The following is a 16489-nucleotide window of genomic DNA, read 5'->3' as shown; positions in this document are numbered from 1 at the left end:
CCAGGGATAAGTCCTTAAACCATGGGGGCGGTTCAGAAGAGCTTTGAGGTGCTGGAGGTGGGTGTCACACCTGCCCCTTGTCCCCCTCCAGCTGATCTTACACCACACCAGAATTCAGGCCAGAGCAAGAATGGAAGCCAGTGTCTCCTGGGCTCCATCTCCAGGATTTGGAGCAGATCTGTGCCCTGTAGGGTTGCATATAGAATCACAGGTGGAGACAGAGAGCAGGAAAAGCTCACTTACCTTTCTGCTTGTCTTCTAGGGCTCCATCTTCTTCCCGTTGCCAGATGGGACAGGCTTGTCCTACCTCCTGCAAGGCACTGCTCAGGCTCCCAAGTGTTCAGGGACCATCTCCCGGGAGGTCCCATGTAGGACTTCCCACACTGAGCTCATCCCTGTCTCCAACTGGCTGAACAGAGCACAGAGGTGAGTCTGGCTGAAGAAGTCTCATCCCATCAGCAGTTCCTTCAACAGTACCAAGAAGGGTTTCCCACTGCCTTGGAAGGTCCTTCTCACAAGCTTTTCACTCTCCTTGGCCATAAGTGTCTGGCATGATGTGTTCTGCTGGTGCAGAACCCATCCTGGAGGGCTTTCCTCCAAGGTGGATGAGAGCTGGCCCTGCTGTCCAAGGAGGACAGGGCTGTGTTGTACTCCCCCAGCGTGGTTATCCTGTGGGAGTCCTTCCTGTTGACCTTCACTGCATCCTTCTCACCCCCAGGTTCCTCGTGATAGTGGACGTACTCAAACCAGACAACCCAGAAGAAGGCCCTTTGCTGCAGGGGCAGGAATACCTGGACGTGCCAGGCTCTGCCAAGAAGGACTACCAGCTCACGTTCCTCTCCTACAGGGAAGGAGCCTTTCAAGCATCAGTAAGTGTGGACACCAGGTCATGGGACCTTCAAGGAGCTGGTGGCTCACTGAGAAGCTTCACACCCGTTTCCATACCTTCACTGGTGGCACTGTGGGTGTCCCAGGTGGGGACACAACAGCAGCCACCTCCCCATGCACCTCACTCGCTTCTCAGTCTCTCTGTGAGGGTCCTTCTGGGAGCTGCTCAGCACAGGTAGGTCAGGACATGGGAGAGCTGGAAGCAGTGGGCAATTGGGAGACTAGGAAGTGAAGACACCACCCATACTTTTCCCTGGTCTTGCAGTCTTCTTCAGTGGCTGTTCTTGGAAGCAGGGTGCCAAGCTGGCGGGCTCTTGGTGCTGGCTCAGCACAGCTGGTACATTGTTAGGGGCAGAACCACCAACACTTCTCTTCTTTCTCTCCTTCAGGTGACCTTCCTCAACGAGGAGACCCAGGAGTACCTGTTCTACATGATGTCTTTCAAGGTCACAGCTTCAAGACCCATCAGCACCGTTGAAATCACCACGGCCGTTCGGCAGAGAGCGTCTTCCAGCGTCAAGGTGGACAACCCTCTGCCTGTCCCTGTCACCTTCAACATCGACTGCAAAGTGCCTGATGTCAACGTTCCCCCTCATTTCACTGTTCCTCCACAGTCAGAGGTAGGAGCAAAGCTCATCCAGTGTCCTCTCCCTGCAGCCTTTCTGGGTGCAGGTGCTCCTGAAGAGTGATGTCCATGGGAATCATCTGCTGTCCAAGCAGCTCCCAGCTCCTTGTTTTCAGTTTGGAGTGGCTGCAGGACATGGCTCACCCTCCTGGCAGGGTGGTGTGTCCCTGAGGAGTATTTTGGGGTATTTTAGGGTAGGAGAGTCCCAAAGGGCTCTCAGCTGTTTGGGGACAGTCCCCCAGATGAGCTGTCCTGCGTGTGCTGTGGGGCTCTGACCCAAGAGAGAAGGAGCTGAAGTAAGGGAGAGTGCTGGGCTGTCTCCCAGCACCACGTGGGCACACCAGGGACCCGTTTCCCCTGTCCTGGGCTGCCTTCCATGGCTCTGCCTCACCCAAGGCCTTTCCCCCTTCTTTCCTCTCAGGCTGATCTTGTTTTTGAGTACCAGCCCGTGAAAAAGGGGGAGAGCACTGGGCGCCTGGTGCTCCACAGCACCGACCTGGGCACTTACTACTACGACCTGCACCTGAAAGCCACTGTGAGCAGGCCAGAGAAAACCCTCCACTTCTGCACCACACTGGGCTCTAGTCAGACCATCACTGCCCAGATCATGAATTACGCCCGACAGAAGACAGACTACGTCCTCCAGGTGACTCCAGGGGGCCTTGTGGGGAGGCAGCTCAGCCCTCTGGGATCCTGCCCCTCTCCTAGCTTGGCTTGGCATAGAATCATAGAATCGTCCTGGTTGGAAGGGACCTTGAAGATCATCAAGTCCATCCATAACCTAAAACCCGCTACCATAACCTAATTTACCCGTTCAGTGCTTAAATCATGTCCCTAAGCACTTTATCTACATTTCTTTTAAATACTTCCAGGGATGGTGACTCCACCACCTCCCTGGGCAGCCTGTTCCATAGTCCAACAACTCTTCTGGTGAATAAATTCTTTCTAATATCCAGTCTAAATCTCCCCTGGCACAGTTTCAGGCCGTTTCTTCTCATCCTGTCATTATTAATCTCTGGAAGTCCCTTTGGAAATCTCAAAAGTAACTCCTCAGGTGACAGGGAAGGCTTCAATAAGATGACCTCCCTGGCTGTAGTTGATGTGGCAAACAGAAAATAACCAGATTTCACTTTAGTAACAGCTGAGATGATAAATGAGACTTCTTCTACCTTTTAACTGTGCTATGCTCAACTCTTCCCTCATCCTTCCATAATGCAGCAAAGCTTAAAAAAGGATTCAAATTGATTGCAGCCTGTTGGATCTCCAGGCTTACCAGAGATCTGTAAAATCATTAAATGTGGATTTTGCATGTGTAGGAAAATAGTCTTATCTTTACTTCTCTTCATACTTCTCATATAAGGTCTCCAATTCCTAAATATTATCATAAATAAATCCCATTAATGATTGCCACAGTCAGACCAAAATAGTGGCCACCTGAGCCCGGGGGGTTCTTCCCACCAACACCGCATCTGTTCCCAGCTGGACTGTCCTCACTCACAGACCCTCAACTGCTGCCCTTGTTGGAGCAGCTCTCGCAGGCCCTGGACTTCCACCTCCAACCCCCCCAACTCTAGCACTGTGGTCTCCCAGGGTTTGGTTTTGTCAGGGTTTTGGTTTTGGCAGGTTTGGGCAGTCCCTGTCAGCACCGGCCGGGATGCGCGGAGCGGGTGGGACAGGCGAAGGGGAAAGAGACCCTCTCCCAATCTGCTGGCGGGAGACTTATCGATGCCTTCCTGAGGTGTGATGTCTTCCTGGCTCTGCTTTTGTGACAACCACCCCCTCCCTTGTCTCTCCTCTCCCCCCTCGTGCAGACCAGCAGCGACGATTTCCTGACGGAGAAGACCCTCAGCGCACCCGCCGCCGGCCGAGGGGGCTCGGCGCTCAGCGTGGAGGTGACCTACGAGCCCTGCCAGCTGGGTGAATCCAAAGCCACCCTCCAGCTCTCCTCCCCTCTCGGAGGGGACTACACCATCCCCCTCCGGGGCCTGGCTCTCCCACCCAAACCCCAGGGCCCTTTCTCGGTCAGGGCGGGCGGCAGCACCACCATCCCCTTCAAGAACGTCTTCCCGCGGGCCGCCGCCTTCCGCTACACGCCGGAGCACCCCGCCTTCTCCGTCAAGGCCCCCGAGACCCTGCGCCCCAAGAAGACCGCCTACATGACGGTGTCCTTCGAGGGAGGCGAGACCCCCCTCACCACCAAGCTGCTGGTCTACAGCCCCGCGGCCGGCGGCGTCTCCTGGCTCTACTACCTGCGGGGGCTGCCCTCGCTGAAGTGACCCCCCGAGAGGCAGCCCCCCGAGGGGGGAACGACTGCTGGGCAGGGCCTCCCCTCACGCTGAGCGGTGGTTGATTCAGTCACTTCCCCCCTTCCCCTCACGGCTGAGCGGTGGTTGATTAATTCACTTTCCCCCCACCCGACGGCTGAGCGGTGTTGATTAATGAGGGGGGGATGAATGGAGGGGAGGGGGTGCTGAGGGGTTCTGGGGTGTGAGGGATTTTGGGGTGTGAGGAGCTGGTGCTGGATGCTGAGGGGCTCTGGGGTGTGAGGAGCTGGATGCTGAGGGGTTCTGGGGTGTGAGGAGCTGGTGCTGGATGCTGAGGGGTTCTGGGGTGTGAGGAGCTGGATGCTGGATGCTGAGGGGCTCTGGGGTGTGAGGAGCTGGATGCTGAGAAGTTCTGGGGTGTGAGGAGCTGGGGCTGAGGGGTTCTGGGGTGTGAGGAGCTGGATGCTGAGGGGCCGGCGGCGTCTCCTGGCTCTACTACCTGCGGGGGCTGCCCTCGCTGAAGTGACCCCCCGAGAGGCAGCCCCCCGAGGGGGGAACGACTGCTGGGCAGGGCCTCCCCTCACGCTGAGCGGTGGTTGATTCAGTCACTTCCCCCCCTTCCCCTCACGGCTGAGCGGTGGTTGATTAATTCACTTTCCCCCCACCCGACGGCTGAGCGGTGTTGATTAATGAAGGGGGGATTAATGGAGGGGAGGGGGTGCTGAGGGGTTATTAGTGAGGGGCTGGATGCTGAGGGGCTCTGGGGTGTGAGGGGCTGGATGCTGAGGGGTTCTGGGGTGTGAGGAGCTGGTGCTGAGGGGCTCTGGGGTGTGAGGAGCTGGATGCTGAGGGGCTCTGGGGTGGGAGGAGCTGGGGCTGAGGGGTTCAGGGTGTGAGGAGCTGGTGATGAGGGGTTCTGGGGTGTGAGGAGCTGGTGCTGGATGCTGAGGGGTTCTGGGGTGGGAGGAGCTGGGGCTGAGGGGTTCAGGGTGTGAGGAGCTGGTGATGAGGGGTTCTGGGGTGTGAGGAGCTGGTGCTGGATGCTGAGGGGTTCAGGGGTGTGAGGAGCTGGATGCTGAGGGGTTCAGGGGTGTGAGGAGCTGGATGCTGAGGGGTTCAGGGTGTGAGGAGCTGGATGCTGAGGGGCTCTGGGGTGTGAGGAGCTGGTGCTGAGGGGCCGGCGGTGTCTCCTGGCTCTACTCCCTGCGGGGGCTGCCCTCGCTGAAGTGACCCCCCGAGAGGCAGCCCCCCGAGGGGGGAACGACTGCTGGGCAGGGCCTCCCCTCACGCTGAGCGGTGGTTGATTAATGAGGGGGGGATGAATGGAGGGGAGGGGGTGCTGAGGGGTTATTAGTGAGGGGCTGGATGCTGAGGGGTTCTGGGGTGTGAGGAGCTGGTGCTGAGGGGCTCTGGGGTGTGAGGGGCTTTGGGGTGTGTGTCAGGGCTCTGGGGGGGCTCTCAGGGCTCTGGGGGGGGCTCTGGGGTGTGTGTCAGAGCTCTGGGGGGGCTCTCAGGGCCCTGGGGTGTGTGTCAGAGCTCTGGGGGGGCTCTCAGGGCTCTGGGGTGTGTGTCAGGGCTCTGGGGGGGCTCTCAGGGCTCTGGGGGGGGCTTTGGGGTGCGTGTCAGGGCTCTGGAGGGCCTCTCGGGGCTCTGGGGGGGCTCTCAGGGCTCTGGGGTGTGTGTCAGGGCCCTGGGGGGACTCTCAGGGCTCTGGGGGGGCTCTGGGGTGTGTGTCAGGGCTCTGGGGGGGCTCTCAGGGCTCTGGGGGGGCTCTCAGGGCCCTGGAGTGTGTGTCAGGGCTCTGGGGGGGCCCTGGGGGGGCTCTCAGGGCTCTGGGGGGGGCTCTCAGGGCCCTGGAGTGTGTGTCAGGGCTCTGGGGGGGCTCTCAGGGCTCTGGGGGGGCTCTGGGGGGGCTCTCAGGGCCCTGGGGGGACTCTCAGGGCTCTGGGGGGGCTCTGGGGTGTGTGTCAGGGCTCTGGGGGGGCTCTCAGGGCTCTGGGGTGTGTGTCAGGGCCCTGGGGGGGCTCTGGGGGGGGCTCTCAGGGCTCTGAGGGCTCTGGGGTTTGTGTCAGGGCTCTGGGGGGGCTCTGGGGGGGCCCTGGGGGGGCTCTCAGGGCCCTGGGGGGGCTCTGGGGGGGCTCTCAGTGCCCTGGGGGGGCTCTCAGGGCCCTGGGGCGATGAGACCTCCGCGGCGCCAGGGGGCGCGGTGCGGGCGCTGGGCGGGCGGGGCGGCGGTCGCGGCGCGGCCATGAACGCCGAGCGGGACCTGTCGCCGCTGGCGCCCGGCGTGGTGCGGGCCCTGAACGACAAGCTGTACGAGAAGAGGAAGGTGGCAGCCTTGGAGATCGAGAAGTGAGCGCTGGGGAAGGCCGGGGGGGTTTGCCGGGAAGCGGGAGAGGAAGCTTGGTTGGGGGGTGTGGGGGGGGGGTGTTTGTTGTGTGTTCCGCTCTGGGCGCTGTGAGGGCCGGGTTGGAGGGGGGGGGGGGTGTGAGGGGTTCTGGGGGTGTGAGGGGTCCTGGGGTGTGAGGGGTTCTGGGGGTGTGAGGGGCTGTGGGGTGTGAGGGGTCCTGGGGTGTGAGGGGTCCTGGGGGTGTGAGGGGCTGTGGGGTGTGAGGGGTCCTGGGGTGTGAGGGGCTCTGGGGTGTGAGGAGCTGGATGCTGAGGGGCTCAGGGGTGTGAGGAGCTGGTGATGAGGGGTCCTGGGGGTGTGAGGAGCTGGTGATGAAGGGTCCTGGGGGTGTGAGGGGTCCTGGGGGTGTGAGGGGTCCTGGGGTGTGAGGGGTCCTGGGGGTGTGAGGGGTCCTGGGGTGTGAGGGGTTCTGGGGTGTGAGGAGCTGGTGCCGAGGAGTTCTGGGGTGTGAGGAGCTGGGGCTGAGGGGTTCTGGGGGTGTGAGGGTTTCTGGGGTGTGAGGAGCTGGTGATGAGGGGTTCTGGGGGTGTGAGGGGTCCTGGGGGTGTGAGGGGCTGTGGGATGTGAGGAGCAGGATGCTGGATGCTGAGGGGTTCTGGGGTGTGAGGAGCTGGTGCTGAGGGGCTCTGGGGTGTGAGGAGCTGGTGCTGAGGGGCTCTGGGGTGTGAGGAGCTGGTGCTGACGAGCTCTGGGGTGTGAGGAGCTGGTGCTGAGGGGTTCTGGGGTGTGAGGTGCTGGTGCTGAGAGGTTCTGGGGTGTGAGGAGCTGGTGCTGGATGCTGAGGGGTTCTGGGGTGTGAGGAGCTGGTGCTGAGGGGTTCAGGGTGTGAGGAGCTGGATGCTGAGGGGCTCTGGGGTGTGAGGAGCTGGTGCTGAGGGGTTCAGGGGTGTGAGGAGCTGGTGCTGAGGGGCTCTGGGGTGTGAGGAGCTGGTGCTGGATGCTGAGAGGTTCTGGGGTGTGAGGGGCTGGGTGCTGAGGGGTCTGGGGTGTGAGGAGCTGGTGCTGGATGCTGAGGGGTTCTGGGGTGTGAGGAGCTGGGGCTGGATGCTGAGAAGTTCTGGAGTGTCAGGAGCTGGATGCTGAGGGCTTCTGGGATGTGAGGAGCTGGGGCTGAGGGATTCTGGGGTGTGAGGAGCTGGATACTGAGGGGTTCTGGGGTGTGAGGAGCTGGTGCTGAGGGGTTTTGGGGTGTGAGGAGCTGGTGCTGGATGCTGAGGGGTTCTGGGGTGTGAGGAGCTGGTGCTGAGGGGTTCTGGGGTGTGAGGAGCTGGATGCTGAGGGGTTCAGGGGTGTGAGGAGCTGGATGCTGAGGGCTTCAGGGGTGTGAGGAGCTGGTGCTGGATGCTGAGGGTCCTGCCGTGCACTGTGGAGTCTCGGGAGGGAACCGGCCCCGCTCCCCTGGGGCAGCTGGGGCAGCTTTGGGATGTCACACCCCACCCTGGGACCTGGAGGTTCTGGGGGAAGGAGGTGTCACCCCCTCCTGGGGGGGGTCTGGGGAAAGGATGATACCCCCGGGAGGGACCTGGGGGGTTCCAGGGGAAGAGGGTCTCCACTGGGGGTTCTAGGGGTTGGGGTGACCCTGGGGTTCCCGGAGCACCGGGTGGCTGCAGCCCCAGGGGCTCTGCAGGCTCAGGGAGGGAGCGTGGGTGACACAGGGACCCCATTGGGGGGCAGGGCCAGGCAGGGGGGGCTCTCCCCCAGATCCCTCCCATCCCACCAGTCGCTGCAGGGGCAGGTGTCCCTGCATGGGTCCCCAGTGCCATGGCACAGCACCCTGCAGGATCCACACCCCAGAAGCACGGCTCTAACCAATGGTCCTGGCTCCTCTGGGATGCTTTGGGGGTGGCCAAGTCTGTGCTGGGGGACACGGGGGGGGCTCACCAGGCTGGCACTGGGAGTGGCTGTGCCACTCACCCTGGGGTCTGTCTCATGTCAGCCTGGATTGTCCTCTCGTGTCCCTGCCCACGCAGGGGGGTTGGAGGATTTTTAAGGTCCTTTCCAACCCAGACCAGTCTGGGATTCCATGATTTCTCTCTCTGTGGTGCTCTGGTCCATGGCTTTTCCTGGGAAGGGCTGTGTCCTCCCCAAGAGCTGCCTGTTTGCTCAGCTCATAGAGGACAGTCCCCATGTCCCCTCAGGGGACATCCTAGCCAGAGGGTGGGTTTTGGGTGGGAGATGGGGCCGTGGGAAGCCTAGGAGGGGAGCAGCTAGTGGCTTGGGGATGGAGCTGCTCTGCTCAGGCTTGGAGGGAGGACATGGGAGAGGGATGGGAGATGGGAACCATGTGCCTCCAACATGGAGGGTATTCCTGGGCAGCAGAGAAGAATGGTTATCACGGGATGGGGTGTTTGGGTACAAAGCCAATCCATCCAGCCACTTCTTCTGTTCAGCACCCATGTTTTGTTGATTTTTCTCTCTTCTTTGTGGGGAGAGTTTCTGAAGGGGGCTTGTGGTGGGTTCTCTGCATTGTCCTCACCATTCCAGCCATGGCTTCTGTGTTGGGATCATGCTCCTTATGCCAGCAGCTCTACTCAACTTCTTCTGCCCCAGGGTTTTGTGCTTGGTTGATACCAACCAAAGGCTGATTTTGGGATCAGGCAGTTCAGCTGATTGAGCTGGAAGCCCGATTTGGGAAGGATATGAGGAGGAGGAGGGTGGGGACCACCAAGCCTGTTTGGTATACTGGGATTTAGATCAGAAGACCCCCACAACAGCAGCACCAGCAGCATCTCTCCCATGTCTGGGGCATCAAAGAGGGTCTTGTTACCCCTCTTGTCAGGGACCTCCAGGTCCTCTGGCCAGTGAGGTGGGAGCAGCTCCTGCAGCCTCTCTCTCTGCACGTGGCTTTTCCCTGCCTTTGGCCTCCATCTCCAGCCCTTTGATCTCCTGAAGGAAGCCTGTTATTCCTTGTCAAACAAAGCTCTGTTCATTAAATCCAGGCAGCCAAAGGATCGTCCTGTGGATCTCTGTGCTGCTGGAGCTCCTAGTTTTCCCTCCTGCTGGGCTTGGGATGGGACTGGAGCAGACTGAACTTCCCCTAAAGCAGCAGGTGGTGGGAATGGGTCAGGAAAAATGGTCTCTTGAGTGGAGAGAGCAAAGGGGGCGAGCTGTGTGGTGCCCCCAGGGACAACTGCTTTGCTCAGAGCAGAGTGAGAACAGTGTTAATTCTTTTTTTGGGGGGGAAAAAGTTCTCAAAAGAACCATTTTGGTTATAAATGGTCATAAAAGAACCATTTGGGATGATCCAGTGGGGGGACTGGGCAAGGTGAGAGTCAGGGGAGTGCCAAAAAACCCCCTCCTGTGGGAACGTGGGCACCTTCATCAAGGATTAAGGGAGATTCCGTGGTGGTTGGGACCACGTTGTGGGCAGAAGTCAAAGAAGTAGAAAGGAAAATTGAGAGATGGGGGAAAAGGATGTGCTGCATTGGCCGGGAATCGAACCCGGGCCTCCCGCGTGGCAGGCGAGAATTCTACCACTGAACCACCAATGCTGCAGCTGCCTAAACATCTGGCTGCAGCTGCCTACACATCTGGCTGCAGCTGCACCGCAGGGGGAGCTGGGGCTGAAGGGCTGTCCCGGGTCCTGGAGGCAGCTGCATGGGCTTGGAAAGAGGCTGCAGGTCTCCTGAAGATCCCTGGGAAGGAGCAGAGGGTTCCCCGGGAGGAGCAGCAACATCTGGAGACCTTGGAGAGCTGGTCTGCTCTGTGTTAAATCACAGGATCATTAAGGTTGGAACAGACCCCTGAGGTCATCAAGTCCAACCAAACCACCTCCTGAAGTGCCACATGCACACGTTAACACCTCCAGGGATGGTGGCTCCACCACTGCCCTGGGCAGCCTGTTCCAAAGCTTGACAAGCTTTTCAGTAAAGAAAACGGTTCTTAAAATCCAACCTAAACCTCCCCTGGCACGATTTGAGGCCGTTTCCCCTTGTCCTACAGGTTTGAACCTGAAGGTTTGAGGTTTATGCTGTGTGAGAACATGAGGGATAGATGGCATATCTGTGGAAGTGATGTGTGGGGGGCTGGAAACAGCCAAAATTTGGCCCTGGCTGTGGGTCTGGTGTGTGCTGAGGGGTTCTCTGCTGCTGGCTGGTGCTGCTGTGCCAGGGCTGAAAGGTCCTTGCAGCTTGTCTCCTTGGAGAAGGTGCTCTGAAGACCTGGCGACTTCTCTGCAGGCGTCCAGCCCTGGTGAGCTGGTTTTGAGAGTCCCTCCTGGGCTGGGAGGGTGCAGGAATGGTGTAGGAGGCTGGGAGGAAGCAGGAGGAGGGGAGAGCTCTGGTTTCCTATGTGGGTTCCCCATTTTGGTACCTCTTTGGTGTTTCTCATGGCCAAAAAGGTCCCTGTTTCTCACAGTCACGGAGAGCTGAGCTCCCCCGCGTGTGCCTGGGGCCTCACCACTCCCCCCCTCCAAGTGCTTTTGTCTTCTCTCCCCAGGCTGGTGAGAGAGTTTGTGGCTCAGAACAACACCTCCCAGATCAAGCATGTCATCCAGATCCTGTCCCAGGAGTTTGCCCTGTCCCAGCACCCCCACAGCCGCAAGGGGGGACTCATCGGCCTGGCCGCTTGTTCCATCGCCCTGGGCAAGGTGGGTCTTGGGGGGGAGGTTGTTCTTTGGGCTTCTGAGGGCTGTGGTGGGAGAGCAGCAGCTCCTCCTGGGGCAGAGAGATGGGGATGCTTGGGGCTGGTGTCCCCCCTCTCAGATCCCACCCTGCCTTGCAGCATGTGGCTGGGTGGTGGTTGAGTTCCCCTCCCATCCCACCCAGCCAAGTCTTGGTGGCTCTTTCTGGCCTGGGTCACATCTTGGCAGGTCCTTGGGTGTGATTTGGGGGCATCTGTCCCATCACTGCAGCTCTTTCTGGCCTGGGTCACATCTTGGCAGCTCCCTGGGTGTGATCTGGGAGGCATCTGTCCCATCCCCTGTCTCCAGGAGCTGCACCAGACTCGAGTACTGATGTGAGTTAATAAAGCTGAGAAGATGTCCAGCCCTTCCCTCTCCCTCTGTGGCTCTGGAGGTGTTATGTTGAGATGTTAAGCTGGCTGATTTCTGGCCCAATGAAGGTCTTGCTCTAGAACTTCCCTCTTGTTAGCAAGAACAAACTCAGCAAGTTGCCTCCAGGGCTGTGCCAGAGCATCCAGGTCCCTGTGGAGGGGAGCACAGACACTGCAGCTTCCTGGGGCTTTGGAGTCAAAGCACGTGGCTGGTTTTTGAAGGTGCCTCCAAGGGAAGGGAGGAGTTTTGGGCTGTAGGGAAGTGGACATCAAGGAAAGCAGAGGGCTTGGGAAGAGCAGGCTCTGCTTGGTGCAAGAGCCTCGAGGCAGGTTTGAATTCACTGATTCCCCTTCTAACGAGAGGCGTGACTGGTCTGAGTGGTTGCTTTGAGGCCTGGTGGCTTTTACACTCCACACTGGTGGCCAGGGGGCTACTGGGCAGTGCTGCTGCTTTTGTCCTCTTGTGGAGAGGCAGGGTCTCCTTGCAGAGCCCTCCTGGGATGGGCAGAGCCACCTCATCCCCCTCCCCCTCCTGCATGGTGTGGGGATGGGCTGGTTGTGCTGGCAGGGCTGCTGGTGGAGCTGGGGGGTGCAGGAGTTGCTTTGGGGTGGCCTTGAGGGACACTGGGACAACTCAGGGTTCAGCTCTTTCATCTGCTGGTTTGCCCATTGTTCATTTTCCTCCAGTGCCTGAAGGGGCTCCAGGAAATCTAGAGAGGGGCTTTTCACCAGAGAGGGCAGTGAAAGGACAAGGAGTGATGGTTTTAAACTGGAAGAGGGGAGATTTAGGTTGAGGAGGAAATTCTTTGCTGTGAGGGTGTGAGACCCTGGCCCAGGTTGCCCAGGGAAGCTGTGGCTGCCCCATCCCTGGCAGTGTTGAAGGGCAGGTTGGATGGGGCTTGGAGCAACCTGGGCTGGTGGGAGGTGTCCCTGCCCATGCAGGGGGTTGGATCTAGAAGAGCTTTAAGGTCCCTTCCAACCTTCACCATTCTATGATTCTCTGATTTTCTTACCATCTCCCTTACTAGCCACTGGGCAAGTGCCATCCTGTTTCTCCAAATTAGGGGTTCTTAACTTCAAAACAAGCCAACCTCCACCTCTGGGTTTGTCTGAAGTTCCTGCTGTGCCAGTGTCTCCTTAAGCAATTCTTCTGGGCAGGGGAGCAGCCTCATCCATGACTGTACTTGCTGCAGGCAGAGGCAAGTCCAGCCTAGAGTGGCTTTTCCCTAGTGCAGGAGGACAAACTTAAGCCTGTAAAATGACTCCTCCCTGGAGATCAGAGCCCTGCAGTCACTTCATCTGAGATGTGTCCAGTGTGACTCCACCAGCTGTGGTAGCTCCTTTTCTGTAAACAGCCTGAGGCTTCTTCTGGTAGTTGGGACCACAGCTGAGCTGATGTTTCTGGAGACAAGAAGGCAGGAAGGTGCTGTGGGGACTGCTGGTTACCTTGCATTTCTGGAGGCTGGATCTCCAGTTCCCCTGTGCTGCCAGCTCCTGGCATGACCAAGAGCAGCTCAACATACTAAGGGGCTTCGTTGCTTAACTGAAAGTGCAGGTGAGCTTGGTCTGTTGTTGTGTGGGATGTTCTCCCTGGTCCTGGAAACCTTGGTGGGTTTAGGCACCAGCTGGTGGAGTGGGATAAATCCCAGCTGGCTGGTGAGCATGGGCTCTGCTGGGCATCTGCAGGGCAGAGGGAGGCAGGGAGGGACTTCTCCATGGGCCAGTTTCCAGCAGAGATGAATCATAGAATCCCAGACTGGTTTGGGTTGGAAGGACCTTCGAGATCATCTAGATCCAACCTCCTGCATGGGCAGGGTCACCTCCCACCAGCCCAGGCTGTTCCAAGCCCCATCCAACCTGCCCTTCAACACTGCCAGGGATGGGGCAGCCACAGCTTCCCTGGGCAACCTGGGCCAAGGTCTCAAGCAAGAATCAGCCCTTCTTGCTTTCAAAAGCCCTTGAGTGCTTGAGGAACTGCTCAAACTTCTTGCACATCTCTGGGAGTTGGAGCCACCTACAGCAATCACTTCAAGCTCCTGGTGTGTAGACTCCTTGAAGCATTTTCTCAGCTTGCTCAGCTGGCTGCCACTGTCCCTGGGTAATGAGATTCCATAATTCTGAGCATGAAATTCAAAATCCATGAGCAGGGGCAAAGGGCACAAACTGGAGCACAGGAGGTTCAACCTAAACATGAGAAAACACTTCTTTGCTCTGAGGGTGAGAGCCCTGGGACAGGCTGCCCAGGGAGGCTGTGGAGTCTCCTTCTCTGGAGGCATTCCAAACCCACCTGGACATATTCCTGTGGGATCTGCTCTAGGTGACCCTTCTTTAGCAGGGGGGTTGGACCAGATGATCTCCAGAGGTCCCTTCCAACCCCCACCACTCTGTGAAGAAATCCCACCTAGACGAGGTGCACTAAGCCATCACATACCTGGATTTTTACAATATATTCCAGGGCAGCACCATCTCTTCCTTCTCCCTGTGGCATGATCCTCAAGTAACCAGTGTCCTCCTTCCCCCCCAGGACTCTGGGCTCTACCTGAAGGAGCTGATCGAGCCCGTCCTGACGTGCTTCAACGATGCCGACAGCCGCTTGCGCTACTACGCTTGTGAGGCCCTCTACAACATCGTCAAGGTGGCCAGGGGCTCTGTCCTCCCACACTTCAACGTGCTCTTTGATGGCCTCAGCAAGGTGAGAAATCTCCTCTCAACACCCACCAACTTTTACTTCACACCCTGGAGAAGTAAGGCTTGTCTCCTAGTCCTCATCTTCTCCAGGTCAAATACAGACCAAGAGTTTCTTTCCAACCAGCTCTGCAGGAAGAGGTTGTAGTTTGGTAGCTCTTCAGACTATATCCTATTTTGCCAAAGCTTTTTAGATCCACCTGGGAGCAGCCAAGCCAGCCCCACCAGAGCTGCAGCCCTTGGTGCTGCTGTAGGTCACCCACTTTTTTTTACCATGGGTTGTTTTGGATCTGAACCCAAAAATCCCTTTTCTTTCTTTCCACGTAAGCTGGTTCACTTTGACCCAGGCAGGTCTGCAGGAGCAGTTTCTGCAATAACACAGTGGCCACTGATGATGTGGGTGTTGGAGATGACTTTGAAGGTACCTTTTCTCACCTCCAGCATGTGTTTACCTGCTCCTCATCGGGTGGCATTAGGCAATGAGGCTGACAGCACTGCTGCAGGTGAGGTGGCTCCACAGCACCATGGCTTTGTGGGGTCTGTAGACCATGTCTATCTTGTGCAGCTTGTCACTGGAAGCTTGTCTTTCTCTGCTGCTTCAGAGCATGGGGAAAACCTGCCCAGCTGGGGGAGGTGATGGGTGTTTGATACCACCCCTTGGAAAGTCTCTCAGGACAATTTGTTGGAGCCTGACGAGGAGCTGGAGATAAAGGGGCTTCTCTGTGTCCATCCTCGTAGTGCCAGAGGAGAACAGCAGTCCCATGAGCCTGCTCTGCTGCAGAGCAGGGAGCAGAGCTGGGACCCACTGCTGCACTGGCTCTTGTCTCTGTCCTTCACAGTTGGCTGCTGATCCTGACCCCAATGTCAAAAGTGGTTCTGAGCTCCTCGATCGGCTTCTCAAGGTACTTTCCCTGAGGGACCTTGGTGCAGGCAGGGGACATGTTGGTCCTCAAGGCTGCAGCTGCTAAAACCATCCCAGCTCAGCCCTGGGGTTGCTCTCAAAGCATTTGTTTCTTTCACTGACCATACCCTGATCAAGGGTCTGGTGGCCACCTCAGGCAGTTGGGTTGAGGAGCTGGGAGGTCATCACAGTGTGACACGTGTGCTGAGCTCTGGGGACTTAGGGAAGAGAGGTTTTAGTCTGAGCAGGGTTGCAGCCCCATCCCAGGCAGCAGAAGGGCAGTTCCTCTGCTTTTCAGAGAATCACATGATTGTTTTGCTTGTAAAAGACCTTTAAGATGATCAGGTCCTCAGCCCTGAGGACCTATAAGATCATCAACTGTTTCCTCAGCCCTGCCAAGGCCACCACTGCCCCATGTCCCTCAGCACCACATCTACAGGGCTTGGAAACCCCTCCAGGGATGGGGACACCACCCCTGCCCTAGGCAGCCTGAGCCAGGGCCTGACAACCCTTTGGGGGAAAAAATTGCTCCTAAGATCCAACCTAAACTTCCCCTGGGCAACTTGAGGCCGTTTCCTCTTGTCCCATCACTGGTTCCTTGGGAGCAGAGACCAACCCCCCTGGCTCCAACCTCCTCTCAGGCAGCTGCAGAGCCAGCAGGTCTCCCCTCACCTCCTTGTCTCCAGGCTGGACACCCCCAGCTCCCTCAGCTGCTCCTGCTCAGCCTTGTGCTCCAGCCTCTTCCCCAGCTCAGTTGCAGAGCCAGCAGGTCTTCCCTCAAGTGACAGAGAGTGACAAAGTCTCTCCCCTTCCCTAAGCACTCAGGGCTGGGGCTGGAGCTGCTCTGCTGCTGGTGGGGATGGTTTCACTTCCCATCCCTGCTCTGCCATGGGGCTTTTGCTTGCATGCACCCTCTAGTTCCCTTTCTGCAGGTCAGTGTCTGCCTGACAGGTCCTGCCCCTACCCCTGGTAGCTCAGCCTGGTTCCAGAGGCTCAGCCATGCAGGGAGACCCACCAGGAGTGTAGGAAGGGCCTGAAGAGGAAGCCAGGGTGACTCTCCATCCCCTGACACCCCTGGTTACATCACAGCTGCTTGCTCATGTGTGCAACACACCACTGAGCCATGAATCCCAAGTGCTCCCCACCTTCCTCCTGCTCAGCTGAGCTGGCTTAGACCTCCTTGTCCAGGTCCTGCTCCAGCAGTCCCTGCTCCCCCTTGGGCAGGGGAATTCCTGGCTCCTTGCCTGAGCAAACCCCGTGATTGCTCATCCCCAGCTCTCCCAGCCCCGTGGGAGCCCCGTGCTCCAGCTCAGCTCTTTCCTGTCATGTGCCTTAAGAAAAAATGGCTGGGTGGGGGTGGCTGGGTGGGGCGGGGGGGGGTGGTGGCTTGTCCCTCCTGACACCTTCTGCTTGGGCTCTGCAGGACATTGTGACAGAGAGCAACCAGTTTGACCTGGTGGGCTTCATCCCGCTGCTGCGCGAGAGGATTTACTCCAACAACCAGTACGCCCGCCAGTTCATCATCTCCTGGGTGGGTACCCACAGCCCTGCCCATCCACCCCTGCCAGCTCCTGAACACCAGGACCCACCAGCACCCCTGGCTGGGCAAACAGCAGATGTGGGAATTTACTTGGGTTGGTTTTTTTTCATCAAATGCCAGACTGGTTTGGGTTGGAAGGGACCTTCAAGATCACCCTCATACCAAAGAATTTCCTCCTTATGTC

At 58.5% G+C, this 16489-nt stretch overlaps 2 protein-coding genes and 1 non-coding gene across 5 annotated transcripts in view; 2 read left to right on the top strand and 1 right to left on the bottom strand.

Annotated features, from left to right (window-relative positions):
* HYDIN (HYDIN axonemal central pair apparatus protein) overlaps positions 1-3915 on the top strand; it is a 148014-nt gene extending 144099 nt beyond the window's left edge. The window contains exons 81-85 of the mRNA XM_051629185.1: positions 263-426; positions 719-869; positions 1278-1508; positions 1935-2159; positions 3325-3915. Of these exons, the coding sequence (XP_051485145.1) occupies positions 263-426; positions 719-869; positions 1278-1508; positions 1935-2159; positions 3325-3789 (1236 nt within the window). The 3' untranslated portion in view covers positions 3790-3915. The remainder of the gene's footprint in view (positions 1-262; positions 427-718; positions 870-1277; positions 1509-1934; positions 2160-3324) is intronic.
* Positions 3916-5980: 2065 nt separating this feature from the next.
* The window catches only part of VAC14 (VAC14 component of PIKFYVE complex), a 57708-nt gene continuing 47199 nt past the window's right edge, over positions 5981-16489 (top strand). For 2 of the 3 annotated variants that reach the window (XR_007890553.1, XM_051629223.1), the window contains exons 1-5: positions 6011-6129; positions 10625-10775; positions 13704-13871; positions 14704-14766; positions 16189-16296. Coding sequence is in view for 2 of the 3 variants with exons in the window: in XM_051629223.1 (XP_051485183.1) it covers positions 6026-6129; positions 10625-10775; positions 13704-13871; positions 14704-14766; positions 16189-16296 (594 nt within the window). In the remaining variant the exon portion in view is untranslated. Of the gene's footprint in view, positions 6130-10624; positions 10776-13703; positions 13872-14703; positions 14767-16188; positions 16297-16489 lie in introns of all 3 variants that reach the window. The other variant, XM_051629222.1, reaches the window with a different exon arrangement.
* TRNAG-GCC (transfer RNA glycine (anticodon GCC)) lies at positions 9608-9678 on the bottom strand. The gene has a single exon. It is a non-coding gene; the product is annotated as a tRNA-Gly (tRNA).

The sequence above is a fragment of the Apus apus genome, chromosome 11 (genome assembly GCF_020740795.1).
Source record: "Apus apus isolate bApuApu2 chromosome 11, bApuApu2.pri.cur, whole genome shotgun sequence".
In the NCBI taxonomy this organism is placed as follows: domain Eukaryota; kingdom Metazoa; phylum Chordata; class Aves; order Apodiformes; family Apodidae; genus Apus; species Apus apus.
The sequence above is the reverse complement of the archived record's forward strand: the minus strand, read 5'-3'. Positions and strand labels throughout refer to the sequence as shown.